The 18,110-nt window shown below is 37.3% G+C and overlaps 4 protein-coding genes across 7 annotated transcripts; 2 read left to right on the forward strand and 2 right to left on the reverse strand.

The window, feature by feature from the left end:
- The first annotated feature begins 2,781 nt into the window (after positions 1–2,781).
- LOC137710448 (ras-related protein RABA6a) lies at positions 2,782–5,864 on the forward strand. The gene is made up of 2 exons (XM_068449470.2): positions 2,782–3,153; positions 5,315–5,864. Exons 1-2 carry the CDS (start codon positions 2,930–2,932, stop codon positions 5,769–5,771), a joined length of 681 nt encoding a protein of 226 aa, XP_068305571.1. The 5' UTR covers positions 2,782–2,929; the 3' UTR covers positions 5,772–5,864.
- Positions 5,865–7,474: 1,610 nt separating this feature from the next.
- LOC137710414 (golgin candidate 2) lies at positions 7,475–12,310 on the forward strand. The gene is made up of 9 exons (XM_068449424.2): positions 7,475–7,812; positions 8,000–9,109; positions 9,270–9,380; positions 9,544–9,603; positions 9,921–9,978; positions 10,282–10,427; positions 10,998–11,123; positions 11,646–11,693; positions 11,788–12,310. Exons 1-9 carry the CDS (start codon positions 7,759–7,761, stop codon positions 12,121–12,123), a joined length of 2,049 nt encoding a protein of 682 aa, XP_068305525.2. The 5' UTR covers positions 7,475–7,758; the 3' UTR covers positions 12,124–12,310.
- Positions 12,311–13,046: 736 nt separating this feature from the next.
- Positions 13,047–16,004, reverse strand: LOC137710415 (uncharacterized). 4 transcript variants are annotated; one of them, XM_068449428.2, is made up of 10 exons: positions 15,732–16,004; positions 15,503–15,572; positions 15,241–15,308; positions 15,083–15,144; positions 14,875–14,956; positions 14,532–14,765; positions 14,232–14,360; positions 14,090–14,151; positions 13,889–14,005; positions 13,047–13,210 (listed from the first exon to the last, which is right to left on the reverse strand). In XM_068449428.2, coding segments are annotated over exons 1-10 (876 nt in total). In that variant the 5' UTR covers positions 15,783–16,004; the 3' UTR covers positions 13,047–13,209. The 4 variants fall into 4 exon arrangements, with proteins under 4 accessions (XP_068305529.2, XP_068305527.2, XP_068305530.2 ...); XM_068449426.2 differs by having other exon boundaries at positions 13,047–13,216; XM_068449429.2 differs by having other exon boundaries at positions 13,047–13,235.
- A 704-nt stretch (positions 16,005–16,708) lies between these two features.
- LOC137709817 (peptidyl-prolyl cis-trans isomerase FKBP17-2, chloroplastic) lies at positions 16,709–17,868 on the reverse strand. Its single transcript, XM_068448805.2, has 3 exons — positions 17,382–17,868; positions 17,258–17,302; positions 16,709–17,145 (listed from the first exon to the last, which is right to left on the reverse strand). Exons 1-3 carry the CDS (start codon positions 17,753–17,755, stop codon positions 16,788–16,790), a joined length of 777 nt encoding a protein of 258 aa, XP_068304906.2. The 5' UTR covers positions 17,756–17,868; the 3' UTR covers positions 16,709–16,787.
- Between the last annotated feature and the right edge of the window lie 242 nt (positions 17,869–18,110).

Genomic DNA, 18,110 nt, shown 5'->3' on the forward strand with positions numbered 1-18,110 from the left:
AATAATAGGAGGGAGCATTTTTTTCTCACCATTATTTAGTATGGTGTATGTGCATCATTCTATTTATTACCGTTAGATGAGTTTGAATTTTGAGATTCGAATAGTGGATAGGTACAAATCTTAAAATTCAAACGCATCTAACGGTGATTAATAAGGTGATGAGCATACATCACACTAAGCTCTGGTTTGGCATTGAGGTGCTTAAAACAAAAGCAGAGATGAAAAAAAGCTGGAGCAAAATTTGTGTTTGGTAAGTTTGCTTATTTTCAAAGTTCCTGTCATTTTAAGCTGAAAAGTGGCAAAAAGCCAAAGCAACAAAATGCTGCTTCTCAAAACCAGCTTTTTTTTTTTTTTTTTTTGTCAAGAGGTGGGTGAACAGTAGAATTTAATGAAACTTTCACAATCTAAAAAATACCCTCCTCCAGTTCTTCTTCTTGCTGGGTTGAAGATCGAATCTTCATAGTTGATATTCTTATTTCGCCGGATATGGAAGGGCATTGAGATCCAAGAGGTGGGCGGAGGAACCGAGGCGGGAAACGGGGGCGGCGCACGCCTTGGGACAGGGGACAGTGAAGGAAGCCATTAGAGTGCAGTGAAGCAAAGCAAAAGCAAAGTGAGATCCTCGTTTTGATTCCCGCAGAGAGATGGGAATTGGGAATGGGGAAATGGGGAGGTGGGATATGAAGGGGGAATGGGAATGGTGGGGGAGGGATATGTAGAGGAGGGAGGGGCGATGAGATCCAAGAGGTGGGTTAGTTTTGGTGTTTGGGGACTGAGAAATCTGATAGAGGGGTGAAATGGGAAGAAGGGAAAGGACTGATTTTGCCTTGATTCTTGCCGAAGAGCTCAGAGATTTGAGTTCTTAGATTTTCTTATCCCCAGCACCCAAAACACGATTCTTGTAACCCAAACTTGGGGTTAAATTTGTTGGGATGGAGATGATGATAATCTGGTGGTGAAATGGTCTGAGACTGAAGGTTTGTGTGTGGGGTTGTCTCGGTGGAGGAGAGAGTGCTGAGAGAGAGCTGAGAGTTTTCGAGAGTGTAGAAGGAAAGGAAGACACGGTGATAAGGGAAATGGGGTGTGGGCCCCACGGCCACACAAAATCCTCATATAAAAATAGTAATATTAAATAAAATATCATAATAATAATATAGTATTATATCATTTTTTTGTCATTTCACACAGTCACAACTGTTTTACATAAAAGTTTACCAAACACTATCATACTGTTTTTTTTTCTTTTCAAAAGCACTTTTACAAAAAAATTTACCAAACATTCTGCTGCTTTATTTCATAACTGCTTATTCTCACAGCACAGCAGAAACATTTTTTTTTTTCAAAATACAGCAATATCAAACCAATCCTAAATGATGGTGAGCAAAAAAATTCCCTCTAGAAAAAGTATTTTTAGCATCTACAATTTATTTCTCCCGAGAAGATACCCTGATAATACTACCAAATTGTCTCTCGGACTTACACTATCATTGGTTTAAATATGAATAGAATTGAGGCTAACGTGGTCATAATCTGGATGTGCCTCCACAAAGTTTTGGACAGCACGACACCTGCCAGGCAGCCATTGCTTGATTTAATTAAATAAGTAAACGTGTGACGATATTCAGACGCAAACCTCACTCACTTGTTAACAAACTCTTTAATATCTTACGCACTCGTCATACTCTTTAATATGATTAGACTCGTATATATTAGTAGGATTTAATTATGTTAATTCTAATACGATGATGCTTTGATTTAATTAAATAAATAATTAGACTCGTATGTATTAGAGAGTTTGATAGCAAATATGTTAATTTTATGTGAAGAAAGTACGTTAGTTTGTACGTCCGAATAATTTGTTTTGGGTAGTTGCAGATGAGAAAAATTTCCCTTCAATTATGTGAAAGGGAAAATGTAAAACAATTCAGATAAGTTTTGAAGCCCAAAAATGGAATGGGCTTCATCATAAGGCCCAATCTGTTTTTGCAGTAAGGACAGCCCTGGTCAATGTGGCTGGACACTGTTGTTTCACGGGAAATATGAAGTCCAGAACCAAGGAAATCTAAATCTAATCACGTGTCAACTGTCATGTTACACAAAATACTGCGACTATTAGGTCACATGATGGCTGTCAGCATTCAAATTTGGAATTATATTTGCTCACCACCTTAAATGGTAGTCATGCTCACCATCCCTTGTTTATCGTTGGATGAGTTCGGTTTATTCTATCTACTACCCAAATCTTGAATTTACAAGGCACTTTCAATAGATCGGAAGTGACAACAAACGACTCTTCGCTAAAAATGCAATTTTTTAGACTAATCGAACACTTATTTCAATGCAAATGAGATTTTTGTATCTCGCTAACATTATCAATTATAAGTTGTTGTGAGGACTAAATTCATTTGTGAAAAGAAAAGAATTGAGGTGAATTCAAGATTACGTTTGATTAGTTTATAAGTGAGACATTTTAGATTCGATTCTCGTCAAATACGAATACGGAATAAATTTTTATGACCAATTCATTGTGAGGCTGACCTCGACCCCAACGTAAGCCTTAAATAAAGTTTGCTTAATTTGTGCTAAAGGGAGCAGTCATCATGTCCTTTTCAATGTTATCACATGTAAAGGACTCACTACCCTCCAAAAGCAAATGAACAATATCAATTCATTTCCTTATGCTCTACTGATTTGGACTTGTTCACACACATAATATATATATATATATATATGTATATATATATATGTAAATGTATATATATATATATGTAAATATGTCCAACATATTGGTCTCTTCCTCCACCTTTCATTTGCTCTGCCTCTTCCCAAATTGTTTCTAGTTTTCTTAGCTTGTCTGTATGTTTATGATTAATTAGTTAATGAGTGTTTAAGAGAGGTAATTAATTGGATCATCAAGTAATTAGCGTAAATGTTGATGGGTGATTCGATCGATGAAGAGTGTGATTACTTGTTTAAGGCAGTTTTGATCGGAGACTCCGGAGTTGGCAAATCGAATTTGCTATCCAGGTTTTCCAAAGACGAATTCCGGTTGGATTCCAAGCCCACCATCGGCGTCGAATTCGCTTACCGGAATATCAAGGTTGCCGATAGGATCGTCAAGGCTCAAATTTGGGACACTGCCGGCCAAGAAAGGTACGCCTCCCTCCCTCACTTCATCTTCTTAATTTTGATTTTGTTTCACTTGATCATAGTCTTTGGAATATATTTGAAGAACATGCATATGCTTACAATTGAATAACTTGAAAACCCACCTCCTCTTACTGGGCGATCCTACTGTTAGTTTGAAAGTACTTCTAAGATAACTAAAAGTACTTTTAGATAATATATTTTGAGTTACAAAACACTTCGAGTGTTTTTTTCAAGCATTTACTTCCATTTTTAATTAAGAATTTTTCTTCAACTATTTTAAAAATACTACAAAACAAGTTCATGTTGTATTATTAGTTTAGGACGCATGTATCATTCTGAAAGCATACGTTAGTCATTCTCCCTTCTGTCCGCCACCATGCTTTATTTCTCTTGTGTTATAGATCGAACGACATCCTTTGCGCTGATTACGTAGAATATTTATGTAAGTTGAATGTTATTTTTCATGCGATCAGTTTTCCAAAAATTGTCCTAGCTTTTCTCTTATTATTATTATTATTTTTTTTTGGTTTAAAGATGCTTTTACGTTTGCCGATCTTTTGAAGCAACTGAATTATGGATATGAACACAACTGTTCAACCGTGCCTTCCCCTTCATGATTTGGTCCCATTAACGTCAAAAGTTGTAATTATACCCCTAGTTAAATAATCCGCCCTGGTGGGGCCCTTTTACCTAAAATATATTTTGAGAAATGTCAAAAGGTCACTCTCAAAAGTGGACTTTTCATACGGAAAATGATCATAGCCGGATCCTTTTTCTAGGAATTCTGTAATTCTGTCAGTTCATCGTACATCGTGAGGTCAAAAATTATTTAAAATTCAAATATAAATAGTACCTAACGAAAACTGACCGTACAATATATGATGAACGGACATGATTGCTAAATCCTTAGGAAAAAGATCCGACGATGATCCTTTTCCTTTTTATACCGCCTCATGGTTTTGACAAAATGTTTTATAATGTTAGCTGAAATTGACATTAAATTGTGATGTTGCAGAGAGTCTATGAAGAGAGAGAAATACTAATGAGACTTTCTAAAAAATGGAACTCTCCATGGACTTGTCACCACCTCATGTTTTTGACACAATTCACATGTCATTATAAAACATTGTGCAAAAAAGATGAGGTGACGGACAATCTCACTTTGAGAGAGTTTTCTTAGCATTTCTCTTACGAAGAATCCAACTTTGTGAGAGTCTTCATAGACTCTTTATCACCTACTAGTTTAACATTTACTTTTGTAGCAACATTATCAAATATATACAAAAACACATAAACTAACAATCTATTAAAAAGTTCATAAAAAATTACGCTTTTAAGATAATCTCCTCGCCATTCCACCTTTGCCTTTTTTAAAGTAGCAATAGGATAGAGCTCAAAGTTTGGAGTTCCTTTTATTTGCTTTTCTGGATGTCTTTGTCTTTATCGTTGTTGCGACTGGTGAGCGTAAGTGATTAATCCATTAGGTGGCCGCTAATTAAGGTAAAGTGATTTTTGCCCTAGTTTTCTGCTTTTCACCTTCTTCAGTTTACTTTCTTAATCTTGGATTCTTTGAGGTGGTAGAGAAAAGTTCCTTTCATCGCACAACAACAATTTAATAGGTAATGTGATTATTGTTCAAAAAAAAAAAAAAAAAAGTAATGTGATTATACAAGACATCAGAAGTAGCATAATTATATAAGACATTATGTGTGATCCACACTCCGCGAATTAGTGGAACTTAGGATTTGTTTTGAGACAGTTTTTTAAGGGTTAAAAACATTTTTTTTGCAGTAACGGATTTGTAGTTCAAGTGATTAAGAATATTTATCTTTTACACATGAAATCCTTGATTCGATTCGCCTTCCACTAATATTGCTTGTAAAAGAAATACGCCAATTTGACTACATTGAAAAACTTATAAGTGTTTATGGACTATAACACTATTTTTTTGACAAGCATCTATTAGGTGCTTCTTCATGATGCATTTTCACGAAGTATTTGGACATGTCTGTAATGAAAGCACTTATAAGCAGAATTATTTCCTACACAAAGACACTTTTGTGATGGTTAACGTTTTTGTTAGAAGTACTAATGAAGAAAAATATATTTATGCTTATGCTTATTGAGTAGTGGTGGTTAATTATACTTTTGTTTATTAATTCAGATTTAGAGCAATCACGAGCTCATACTACCGTGGGGCGCTTGGCGCCATTCTGGTGTACGACATTTCCCGGAGACAATCCTTCGAAAACGTGAGAAACTGGTTGCGGGAGCTCCGCGAGTTTGGTAATTTCGACATGGTCATTGTCCTCGTCGGAAACAAGTCGGATTTGAGCCAGTCTCGAGAGGTCGACGAGGAAGAAGGCAAAAGTTTTGCAGAGGCAGAAGGGTTGTGCTTCATGGAAACGTCTGCGTTAGAGAATGTGAACGTGGAGCAAGTATTTTTGGTTATGATTTCTAAGATTCATGACATTACGAGGCAGAAAAGTTTGGAAGCAAAAGTGGAAGAAACGAGTGTTGCGAGTAATAGTCTCGGTGGTGCGAAGGAAACCATCCATATTGGTGGTGATGATCATGAAGTTACGGCTACTAAGCCATCTAGTTATTGTTGCTCAAATTAGCCGGTGTAACTTTTTGTGTGCCAACGTCAAATATATGTTTGAATTTGCATTTATTGAGACAAAAAATATTATTCAAAATGGGATTTCACTGTAGCCACCACGGGGTTGCCTAATAGTTAGAAACGAATTCCAGATCAGTATTCCATAGAACACGTCATAGGTTCGACTTCTCGCACTGTGAATCACAAGATGTGGTGATCAAGGGATTTGAAATGTCTTTGTGAATCTTTCGAGCCCCAAAAAGACAGAGAGAGTAACTGATCCTTTTTTTTTTTTTTTTTTTAAATAATGGGATTTAATTTTTGAAACAAAATTAAAAAAAATTCCTATTCAAATAAACTTAAAAGCATTTAGAGGTCATGAGTTTGGTACTTTATAAGCTGTGAATCTGCTTATCATGGCCTTAGATAGGATGCAATTGCTAACTAGGCTCTTTTGAGTCTAAAAATAATGAATAATCATGGTTCGCAACCTCTTTTGGAACAAAAGAAAAAAGAGATAGCAGAAACAACTTGAGATCTTAAAATCTAAAAGCAAGGGAAAATGATGAAACCAAAGACACCTTTGCATCGAAGATTGGAGGAAGAAACTTAGGGTTCGCTGTCATCCAATTCACATAAATATTAAGAGACGATGATAAATAAAAAGAAGGTGATGATGACGACAAGGACGACGGCAACGCACATGCTTATACGACAAGGCATAATAACCTCAAGATTTTAGAAGTCAAGATCAAGGAAAAATGATGAAACCAAATGCTGAAACTGATGAGACAATGATAAATAAAACGTGAAGAAAATTAAGCAAAAGTGAAATTATACACTTTTAATTAATGAATGATATGACCCCAAACATACTTATGTTCAGGTCATTCTAATTCTAATATCTTAAACAACGCTACTTAATATTACGGTTAAATAATATTTTTCTTCACTTGTAAATGAGAAATCTTAGATTCGATTATTACTAAAGTTGAATTTGAACCACATTATCGATTTAAAAAATATATATATCTTAAAGAGCATTTTTGCAAACAACGCGTTTAGTCTTCATCTTGCTTTTCTTTGGCCAAGGGCTACATGCCACACTTAACTTTAAAATAGACAAAATTAATCTCCAACCAAAGGCGTAAAGGAAATCGAGTTAAAGGGGTCAGTTAAGTTTGGCCCATATCATGCAATATGTAGCCTCAAGATAAATTATATTTACCCCTAAAATAAAAAAATAAAAAAAAATATAGTCCCGCATCGTATGTGGACATATACTAGTTAAGGAAGCCTTTAAGGGAATGGATCCTTATTTTTCAAAAAATAAATAGGGACATCCTCTTAACTATTAGATTTGGCTTTAATGAAATCCTGTGGTTGAGATTTTGTGGCTTGTGATTTAATCTCAGCCACATAATTTCATTAAATTCAAATCTAATGATCAAGAGGGTGTCTCCATTTTTTTTTTAAAATGGGATCCCTTCCCTTAAAGGGCATGTACTAGTTAAATTTTAAAATAAAAACTCTTTTTTAATAAATGATATTATTTACATTAAAACGAGGTAGGCTTAGTTTTATAATCGGCTAGCAATAATGTAGTTCAAATTCGTTTTTGACAAGAATCAAATTTAAAACTTCATTTTTAGAAATAAAAATGAATACCACTAAACCGTAATACTAAATGACAACAATAAAACTTTTAAAAAACTAAAATATAATCAAAGGCCCTCGATGTCTTAAAATGACATAAACCAACCACAAAACGGTCACCCGAAATCTAACGGCCGAATTACTGACACCGTCACCCGCCCGTGACTCGAGCATTTTCACCCTCCTCCCTCCCCCATTCACATCATTCCATCCCATTTCCCCAAGGTTCTTCTTCCTCCTCCGCCTCTTCCTTCATCCTCTGCAAATACTAAACACTGCGTTTCGCCAACAATGCACCTCGATTCTCTCCAGAAGTACTAAACGCTGCGTTTCGCCGAACTAGCACGACCATGGCGAACTGGATCTCCTCCAAGCTCAGAGCCGCCGAAACTATCCTCCAACAGGTTCAATTCTTCTCCTCCATCTCCTCCCAATCCTGAAAACTATAAAATTAAACAAAAATTGAATTAGAATTAATCTTAATTGAATTAACTAGTCAATCTGCAATTTTTTTTTTTTTTTTAATTTTTGAGTTCGATCTATTTGGAGTAGTAATGTAAAATCCGTGTGATTGTGAAATGGACGGTTCAGATCGATCAGCAAGCTGCGGAATCGCTGCGGAAAAACGAGAAGCAGATCGCCGACGAATTGAGCTTGGACACGCCGACGAGAGCGGGGGGCAGTGTGCCTTTGAAGGATCAGTTAAAGAAGAAAACCCTAGAAAATCAAATTAGTGATTATCGCGGAAAATTAACCAGTGATCCGAGCTTAAACATCGTTAGTAATAACATTAACGTTAATGATGATGGTAATAAAAGTAATAGGGATATAGATATTGGTGGAGTTCTGAAACCTAGGAAGACTCTTACTGACGGTGACTGGACTCAACTCCTTAGTAGTACACCGAATCGGGGAACTACTTCTGCCGCGAATCGCGGCAATGGTTTCCCCGGGGTTCGGGGTTTGAGGAAGGATGGTAGGAGGCAGGGGAGTGCCAGTTCCACTTCGGGTTTGTCGGTTTTGGAGGCTAAGAAGAATCAAAAGAGTGGCGGTAATAATGTTGTGAAGTCGACGCGGAGGGCAAGTGTTGGGGAAGGAAGTAAGTTGAATGGGAAAGTAAGCGACGGGGAGGAGTCTGGCTTTTCGGTTTCAAATTCACTGGAGAGGTCTTCAAGTGTTGAATTGAAGAGTGATGGTAAGATCTTGGAAGGACGAGAGTTGGATTATAAAGATGTGGCATTGAACACTTTAGAGGAAACAGAAGATAAGGGAAATGAAGAAAATGGTGGGCGTTTTGATTCTAAGGAACTTTCTGCTGAGGTTTCTTTACAGTCGGTGAAGAAGGATGATGGGGGTTCTAATAAGAAGTTAGGAAGGGAGAATGTTGACGATCGGTTGAGAAAGCTTGAGTCTATCGAAGCGTCCAGAAGTTCTACCTCTGAGGATTTAAAGAGAGGTTTTACTTCGGTAAGTGATGGGAGCTCTGAGTCGGACACAGACACAGGTTCAAGTTCTGATTCCGAGAGTGAGCGTGAGAAGGAGGAAAGGAGAAAGAAGAGGGAGAAGATTCTGGCGGAGAAAGCGGCAGCTAAAGCTGTGGAGGCCATCAAAGAGAGGGAAAATATGGTTGCCAGATTGGAGGGTGAGAAGCAGAGTTTGGAAAAAATACTTGAAGAGCAAGTGAAACAACAAGCACAAGAGGTAAGAATAAGATTATTAGGATTTTGTTGTTCTTATCATTCTTCCTAGGTTGGCTGCATTAATCCTATTTGTCCATTTTTGTTTTATCTAATGAAATTGAATGTCTTTATCCTCTTGCGTAAAACGTTATTACTTAAATTTACCTTCGTTCATGCTTCAGGCTTCAAAGCTGCAAATGACTATGATGGAAACCATGGAAGCGGCTGATTTAGAAAAGCAGAAACATAATAACACTAGAATGGAAGCCTTTGCGCGGTTGGCTAAACTGGAGGTACTACAACCTTTTCCAATCTGTTTCTTATGTGTATTAGAAAAACAATTCTGTTTCATTCTGAGTTATGTCTAGAAATAAGAATTTCCCCTTTTGTCGAACTTTTTAGTCCGTGCTCATAGTTAGGAATTTTGTTATTGCTAAAGGTTAAAATTGGTTGCAGACTTCAAATGCAGATCTTGCAAAATCCCTAGCCAATGTGCAATGGAATCTACAAGTAGAGGTATGATTATATCCTGATTCAGATGATTGATGTGGTCCAATGGACATTTTATAATCTTCTGAATTGATGTTCTGAGAAATAGATAATTGTCCAGTTGGTTAAATTGTTTTGGTGGTTCAATTATGGTGGAGAAATAATACTGTAAAAATCATCCTTTGCTTAAAGTCATTCCTTCTTGTCTTTCATTTCAAGTATTGGGAATTCGAAACGCTTCACATGTGTTTTGGTTGCTTTGCGTTATCAATACTATTGTTTTTGTTTTTTTACTCCTGCTGATGTGTTTCCCTTTTTCTTCTTTTACTCTTTCGGGAGTCCAGGCGAATCAGGTAGCAGAACTCCGACAGCAAATTGAGTTAAAAGAAGTGAACCAGGAAGGTAAGTTCTTTAGAATCGTAAACTAATGAATTGGGTGTGGAAACTAGAAAAAGTCCTTTTTATATATATTTTTTTTTCATTTTTAAATATAAATTTCCTCTCGAGGGCTAAAGGATTTGAGTATAAACAAAAGTTCTGAATATAGTAGATTGAGAATAGAGTCTGACTTCTTTTTTGGCCTGATATTGACTTTATATTGTAAAGCAGTGAATAATTTCACAATGTAAGGAAATTTTCAATGTTATGTTGAAATCAATATTGTGTTTGGTGTATCATCCCTTGGAACTCTTTGTCTTCTTGTAGAGCTCAGGAGGAAGATCTCCGACACTCATCAAACAAAATTATCTCTAAAGAAAGTAGCAGCGTCAAAAGGAATTGAACTTGAACGAGAGATTTTGGAGGCAGAGTATGCCTTTGTTACCGATAAAATTGTGCGATTGCAAGATAAGGTTAGAGGATTTCATTATAATATTCAAAAGCTGTGAGAGTTTTTAACTGCTGATCCATTATGTCTTTCTTCCCTTTCTCTCTGTGTGTTAATATTTACTTGGGCACGGGGAATTACTTGATAGAATATTGTGAAAAGTTAAAGCTTGATAGTGAATTCATGTGGTTTGCATACGGCTAAAGAAACTGGTCTTGTGCTGTTAAAAGTTGTGAATAGCTTGGGTTTTATTTGTCAGGTTTTTAGTGCAACACCTCCAGGAATTGTGGATTTTTCCATCTCTTGAATACGTTCACTTCTATGTTCAGATCAAACAATCTCTCTAAGTGACACCCTCGAAGCTAGATTCATCTGACTGTCATCTTTCCGTTTTTGGAAGTAAATAGATCCATTGAAGGATGTTAGGCCACAAAGTAATCAACATTTCATCAAGACTATGAACACTAAAACTGAAGCTTTTGGCAGCATTGATTAAATGGTGTTTCCTGATAGAACTGTTGGATGATTCGTGCATTGCCCACATTTTGTGATATTCCGTAATCATTTACAAGAAAAATTACGTGTTACATTTCAGGCACAGGAGCTGGAAGCAAACATTGAAATGACAAGGAAAGAGATAGAGGATCCAACAGAAATAGAAATTGAGCTCAAGCGAAGGCTTGCTCAGATGACTGACCATTTGATTCATAAACAAGCCCAGGTTTGTCATTCCAACACCGTTCTTAATTCCCTTGGTCATTCAAGTGAGAGGTTTTGTCTGGTTACCTAAATAAGACCATTAAAAAACATCTGGGTTTGCCTTTATCACCGACTTGTATGTTTATTGAAAAAATAAACAGAATATAATTAAGAAAGGAACGTTGCAAAGAACCCAGAGATGCACCAGACTTGAAAAACGAACAACAAAATGGAACTAAAAGCTTTTGAACATTTTCTGAATAGAATCATTTTCCATTTGATGGTCAAGTTTTATACAGCTGAGACACCTTTAAGCTTCAATAGAGATGGGACCCGTTAAATGAAAGTAACTAAGATGCACATTTTTTTATAATTTTCTCTTTTGACAATCGATTCTGCATTCATATATAACAACAACAACATGATCGATGCTTCCTTTAGCCCCTTACGTACTAATTACGGAATTTGTGTAGCCTAGATTCTCAAATATTAGATGTGGTTTGTTTTTTTGAAAGGCTATTGTTTATGATTCCACTTGAACCAGGTTGAGGCTCTCTCCTCCGAGAAGGCAACTCTTCTGTTCAGAATTGAGGTATGTTGATTATACAGATAAGTCTTTTGTGACGAAACTTTAATGCGCAAGATGATCTATCCCAGGGACAGTACTAAATTTATGCATCATGCAGGCTGTCTCGAGGTCACTAGACGAAAGCAAGTCATTGACCGAATTTTCAGCTGCCTCGTCGAGGGACATAGAATCGGGCAGACCTTTATTCGAAGACAGAATCCGGTCGGGCAGGAAGCACCTGGGTTCAGCACTTCAGCAATTGGAGTCTATATTCTTGGCCGGAGTAGTGTTTTTGAGGAGGAATCCGACTGCGAAAATATGGGCCGCGATTTACGTCGTGTGCCTTCATTTGTGGGTTATTTACATTCTAATGTCCCGTTCTCAAGCTTCAAATGAGATGAAATCCGGGGCTGTCATATCCTTGGAAAGCATTAACAACACTGCTGGTGTATAGTTTAGTATAATTTCTTTGTATTTTTAATTTTTTTTGTTTATTCCTCAATTTTTAGGAGGTCTCAATTAGTAGGGGTGTAATTTGTGCAGTTTTTTCCCCAAATTAATAAATCAGTGAACGATCTGAACGGTAGGGATGTATTGTTATTTCGGAATTAATAAATATAAATCGGTACACAGCTTGATAATCTGCGGTGACATATCAATATAAGTGGAAATGTCGATATGCAAAGTTATAGAAATATCAACGGATATGTTGATGTCAAAATTGGTTACCTTCGATAGAAATTAAGAAAATTTGCAACAGGATAAGTATATCAATTCATTATTTAGTCGGAATAAGAGAAAATTTCTCACAAAAATGTTAAAAGTTCAAATCTGTAGTAGGTTCCGGCAAAATATCAATAAATATCGTTGATATTCATTGGTTTTCTTATATCTCGTTGATATCGGGTGAATTTTATATTTCACCGTCTTTTTCCATATTGATCATTGATTTTTCGAATATTTTGATGGAAATATCGACAATTACATGAATATTATAAACATGATATTAAGTGTTTTCAAGCTTGAGCCTGAATTCAATGCTCGCTCTCATTCGATCACAGTTGTTTTCCGTGAATATAGGGGTAGTCAAGTTTGGCTAGGGCAGGAACTCACCCAAAAAAAAAAAAAAAAAAAAGTTCGGCTAGGGCAGCAAGTGCACCTCTATATCCGAGTTTGAATTCCTATCAAAGTAGTTTAGATATTGCTGCAAGTGGCCCTTTACCACAATAGTGGAAAAGAGTTAAGCCCTTGCATGACGACGTGAGCTTGAACTCCTGCAAGTGGCCTTTTACCACAACAATGAAAAGGAGTTGAGCTATTGCTTAACAGCGTGAGTTTGAACTTCGTTGATGAAATCTAATCTAACAAAATCGACCATTTTATCAAAAATAAAGATTAGGATAACATTTCATTCAACTGTAGTATTATACTTCGTTGAGGAACGAATAAATGCATACAATCGTTACAATTCGAAGTATTACAAAAGAATCGGAAGCTAGCCGATCTTCAATCCATCGCTTCTTCGATCTACCTGGCTTGTTCTACACCTTCCACAGATGGCAACGTCTTACAAGTTTGAACAAACAGTTCGGCATATCAAAACATATACCTAGCAAATGAAATATATGCACTATTGAATGATCGAACCAGTACCTCCTAAGCTTACAGTTTTAACAAGAAGAAGCCTTATCCCACTAAGTAAGGTTAGCTGTATGAATCCTAGAATGCTACTATGCTTGTTTTTGTGCCAAGTCTTCCGTTAGCTCCAAGTACTCCATGTCTTGTCTTAGTCCCTTTCCAAGTCTTCCTAGGTATTCCCGTCTCATAATCACATATTCTAACCAGAGCACCTATAGGTTTTCAGTTCACATGCCCAAACCACCTTAACCGTTCTTCTCTCATTACGGCAATTCCTAATTCCGGACGCTCCTACTTTACCTTGGAGATCTAGTTTACAGTTTCAACCCCTGATTTTTCAAAATGTTTCTTCCTATGGATACCCTAGACTGTCGATTTCCAGACTTCTTTTGCACTCAGAATATGCGCACGCACTGATTGTGTGTTTAAATTGCTTCTTGTTTAAGCGTTTTCCATGTGTGGAAGACTCATCTTATGATTGCAGATACGCACATGTATGAACTCAACACCAGCACATGATAAGTTGAGAGTTATGCCTTCAGGAGGAAAAAAATATAATTTCTAACAGATTGTAGCCTTACCAGTTAGGCTTTTCTCGAGGAAGATTACGGCTGTAGAGAGGAAACTCAAAGAGAAAAGTTGTTTTGAACCACAACGGCAAGTTCTTGTATATAACTGGAGGTAGCGGTATCAGAGGGCTGCAAAATAATGAATAGGTTGGTCACAGATACTGCAATTCATACTCGAATGAAACTTGTGCCAAAAGAAAAGCTGAAGTTTACCTAGTCGATCTTTTATACAGCCTATATTCGTCTATGTTTCCAAACTTCTTATCCGCAGATTCCTGTTATTGTTCAACCACAAATCATTAGCAACTTTTCAAGTGCGACGAATTTTGGCAATAAGAAAGGGGAAGAAGCAAACCTCAAGCAACGGGATGCCACTGATGAAAAGAAGCAACAACGTGAGAAAGATTGGTCCAAGAATCACCAGCCACTCTGCACCCTCCAATACGGGTGTGGAAGCCACAAATACTCCCCACCAAAGGAATATCTGAGCAACAACATTTATAAAGGTTCCATTTAAATTTGACAGAATTAATGCAAAGATACTAGCATGTTGAAATTTCTTGGATGAATGATATTTCCACTTATCTGTGAGTAGCGTTACGTTATTACTTGCAAGTATGTGAGGCAGACAACGCAAGCATGTGAAGATACTAACCTCACCAAAATAGTTTGGATGACGAGTGTATTTCCATAGTCCGACATTGCACCACTTTCCTCTATTTTGTGCAGAACTTTTGAAAGTTAACTTTTGCTGATCAGCTGCAGCTTCAACTGAAAAACCAACAGACCACATAATCCAACCAATTATGTCTGCAGCTTGGATCAATGGCGTTCTGTTGCTTGCATTAGCAACTGTTACAGGTAAACTCACAGTCCATACCCACATAGCCTGCAGAAAAATCAGGTTGCTTCTAAGAATCATATCCACTTTATCCTTCAGAGAACAAGCACAACACAATGATGTACAATAAAACCGAAAACAGGGAAAGCAAGAGAACCTGAAATATCCAGAAAACTGCTAACTTCCCTAGATTACCACGTATTTCATCAAAACGCCGATCCTCTCCCCATTGCAAAATCCTGATGAGGAAACGCTTTGAGAAATAAAATTGTGATTGGATTTCGATATAGGTAATGTTGTATTCGATACTCGACAATGCTGCAAGTATCCCAGCTTAATAGAATGACACAAAAGCATCAAAATACCTCATCAGTAGAAAAAATCCGAGGCGAAGACCCCATATTATCACAAGCAAACTCAACACTACCTGAAGAAAAAAAAAAAACCCGAAGATTTGCTTTATCCGTTATCAACACGAACTGCGAGCAAATTAAACACCTTTCGGGAGATAATAATACAATACCTGTCTAAAATGCCATGAACCTTTGACAACCAAGGTCAGAATAGCAAGTATAACAAAATTGGTACTTCCTGTGATATGTAAAAGGAAGAACAAATTTAATCACAGACAAAAAATGTCATAATTATATCAAAAAACAAATCTGAGCATTTTCTTGGCAACCAAACAACCCAATCAGTTTCTAATTAGTATTGATAAGCAGGAAATTAAGTTAATTAACTATCAAATTCTCAGGAAATAAATTCAGTTCAGAGAGAAGAATTACCAGCAAAGTCAGTGACTTTGTCGAACTTGAGAAGAGCAGTGACTATGAAGAACAACAACTGATACCCCACCTTAATTAAAAAATAAAAAATAAATAAAAAAAAACCATATTGCAGATATTCTAGAGAGAAAATTCAACCCAATAGGAAAAAAGATATACAAAACAGAAAGCAGAAATTTTAGAGAGAGAGAGAGAGAGAGAGAGAGAGAGAGAGAGAGAGAGAGGTTACAGTGACAATGGCAGTGAGAGCTAAGAAATTGGAATCCAAGACTCTTCCCATGGAAATTGTTCTGGGTTTTTGCTCCTGAATAAAAAGCTCTATGCTTTGCTTGCAGCTGCTGAGATATCAAAAAGTGGAAAGGAAGCTCTTCGAAAATTCAATACAATAGGAAAAAGTCTCTGGCTGCAGTTTTAACACCATTTCTCTCTCTCTCTCAAAAAGTCTGAAAGAGAAATGGTGAATTTTTTAGCCCTGATTTGTTTGTAACGGAGTCCTTGGAACGGAATAGAAAGTTACAAGCACAACTCGACAATAGAGTCTTCATGTTGTCCCACATCGGAGGCCTATTATAAAATTTATAAAATTTAAAAGGGTTTACATTAAGTTTTTTAAGCCATCTCCAACAGACCTGCTAAAGGATCATACGATTAGAATTGCACGAAAGCCGTCTCTAACCGAGAGCTAGCACAAAGGGCTTGTGAGACCCACCGGGCCAATACCCACAAATTAGGCCAGCAGGCAGGCCATTTAATGTTAAGCTTGACATTTTGCTAGCCCTTCCAGCTCAACCCATTTGAATGTCAACGACTACCTGACGTCAGACCCTTCAATTAAAATAACCATATGTTTGGCTTACTACCCTTTGACCCTCTTGGTTGGAGATGGTTTTTTGTCAAAGGGCTATGTTTGGCTTATGACCATTTGGCCTCCTCAATTGGAGATGGTATAAAATATCGCATGACATTTTTCATTAAAATATAATTTCTTGTGGGCTATAGGGCTAAGGGGAGCCCTTTAATCCTCCTTCAGTTGAAGATGACTTTAATTGTCGAGTTTGGTAACGTAACCTTGTAACTAAATAGGCATTAAAGTGATTACCATCCGATTCCTATTCAATTTTTCGGATTCGGATGCGTCAAAATTAGAAATTCTCAATTCGGAGTTGGTCGGAATCGAAATTTCCTATCTAATTTACACCCTATATGTAACCAAACGCAAATTATTTATTCCACATTTTCTTTTATCAATATAAAAAATATACAATTAACAAAGAATGAACGATCCTCATGCAGGTGCAATTGAGACTCTGTCAACCTCAACAATATAGTCTAGGGTTGCAAAAGGAGGAATTTGCAGACCAGGGCCTAAATCTGCACCATTTTCTCCAAACCCCAAGCTTGGAGGAACCACCACTCTCCTTTTGCCTCCTGCCTTCATGGATCTCATCACATATTCTATCCCTTCACACACTCCCTTGCTGTAAGGCTGCCTTGACCCTACCACCAGAGCCAACGGCTTCTTCTCTCTCTCAAATGTGTCCACAAACACCAGTCCGCTGCCTTCTACTTTGCCCTTCAGGTCGATCACCACCAAGTCCCCTGGCCTCGGAGTAGCCCCGCCACCAACTCTTAGCTCGTAGTATCTGCACGCAAAAATGCATGTGTTTAATTAGGGTCCGTTTGAAAGTGCTTATACATGCTCATAAGTGCTTGGAAAACTCGCTTAACCTCAGAGTTCTGAAGGGAGAAATGTACCTTATTCCATTAGGTAACACCACCTCTTCTTCTTTCTCAACGTTTCTGCACAAATATATAATTATCAAAAAATATAAATATATAATTTGGATATATGTATATGTATATACATATATTTGCAAACCTTGTGTTTGATTCTTGTTGGGAGACCTCAAGGCGGGTCTTAATTTGCTCAGAGACAACACCAACTGTGAGAAAGGCAGCCCAAGCAAGGCCAGCACCAATCCCAAACCTCCTTGTCAAGGTGGAAGCTATCCAGTCTGTGGAGTCTGCCTTGGTTTTGGTATTGGAAGGCTTTTGCTGCTCTGCTTTTACCGATGTCGGCGGCTGCTCGGATGAACTTGTGCTGAGCTGCTGAATTGGCGTCGGAGAATGAGGCGGTTGTGAAGGCAGATTTTGGGGCGGAGGTGGCGGCGTTTGTGATGAACAAGGAGAGAAGTGGTTTGGTCTTGTTAGAGAGTGGGAGATAAATGGTGAAGAACCAGAGAAGGAGGCCATTTCTAAGAAGATAAAAATGTTGATTGAGCTGCCAAGTGAAAAACGGGGAACCAAGAACTTTCTTCCATTAAGTAGGTCCTGGTCCCTACCTTATCCATGTATATGATGGAAAATTAAAATGGTGGGTTGCTCTTCTTTCTATTGTCCCACAAGCCTACCCTTTTTTGGGTCCTTGACATTGTTGACCGCCTCACTAATACTGGTGAATCCTATAAACACGAGTGCGGCTCATCTTTATTAGAGAGGAATAAGCAATGTGGCTGCTAAATGTAGTAGAAATGACATTATTCTTTTGTATATCGGATTCTGTATGTCAAACCGTCAATGGTACTCAATTTGCAGTAAGAACTATTGC

Source organism: Pyrus communis, chromosome 6 (assembly GCF_041283825.1).
Source record: "Pyrus communis isolate YQ-2024b chromosome 6, ASM4128382v1, whole genome shotgun sequence".
NCBI classification, from domain to species: Eukaryota; Viridiplantae; Streptophyta; class Magnoliopsida; order Rosales; family Rosaceae; genus Pyrus; species Pyrus communis.

What these genes read in the sequence shown, in the direction of transcription:
- LOC137710415 (XM_068449426.2), bottom strand. Translation starts at nt 15,782, where the DNA reads ATGGGAAGAGTCTTGGATTCCAATTTCTTAGCTCTCACTGCCATTGTC. An exon ending in GGATTTTTTCTACTGATGAG is followed by an intron (nt 14,957 to 15,082) that starts GTATTTTGATGC and finishes TTTCCTCATCAG; the next exon opens with GATTTTGCAATGGGGAGAGG. An exon ending in GTGGCATCCCGTTGCTTGAG is followed by an intron (nt 14,152 to 14,231) that starts GTTTGCTTCTTC and finishes GAACAATAACAG; the next exon opens with GAATCTGCGGATAAGAAGTT.
- LOC137710448 (XM_068449470.2), top strand. Translation starts at nt 2,930, where the DNA reads ATGTTGATGGGTGATTCGATCGATGAAGAGTGTGATTACTTGTTTAAG. An exon ending in GACACTGCCGGCCAAGAAAG is followed by an intron (nt 3,154 to 5,314) that starts GTACGCCTCCCT and finishes TTATTAATTCAG; the next exon opens with ATTTAGAGCAATCACGAGCT.
- LOC137710414 (XM_068449424.2), top strand. Translation starts at nt 7,759, where the DNA reads ATGGCGAACTGGATCTCCTCCAAGCTCAGAGCCGCCGAAACTATCCTC. An exon ending in TGAAACAACAAGCACAAGAG is followed by an intron (nt 9,110 to 9,269) that starts GTAAGAATAAGA and finishes TTCATGCTTCAG; the next exon opens with GCTTCAAAGCTGCAAATGAC. An exon ending in TGATTCATAAACAAGCCCAG is followed by an intron (nt 11,124 to 11,645) that starts GTTTGTCATTCC and finishes CACTTGAACCAG; the next exon opens with GTTGAGGCTCTCTCCTCCGA.
- LOC137709817 (XM_068448805.2), bottom strand. Translation starts at nt 17,755, where the DNA reads ATGGCCTCCTTCTCTGGTTCTTCACCATTTATCTCCCACTCTCTAACA. An exon ending in CAACAAGAATCAAACACAAG is followed by an intron (nt 17,303 to 17,381) that starts GTTTGCAAATAT and finishes ATATTTGTGCAG; the next exon opens with AAACGTTGAGAAAGAAGAAG. An exon ending in GTGTTACCTAATGGAATAAG is followed by an intron (nt 17,146 to 17,257) that starts GTACATTTCTCC and finishes TTTTGCGTGCAG; the next exon opens with ATACTACGAGCTAAGAGTTG.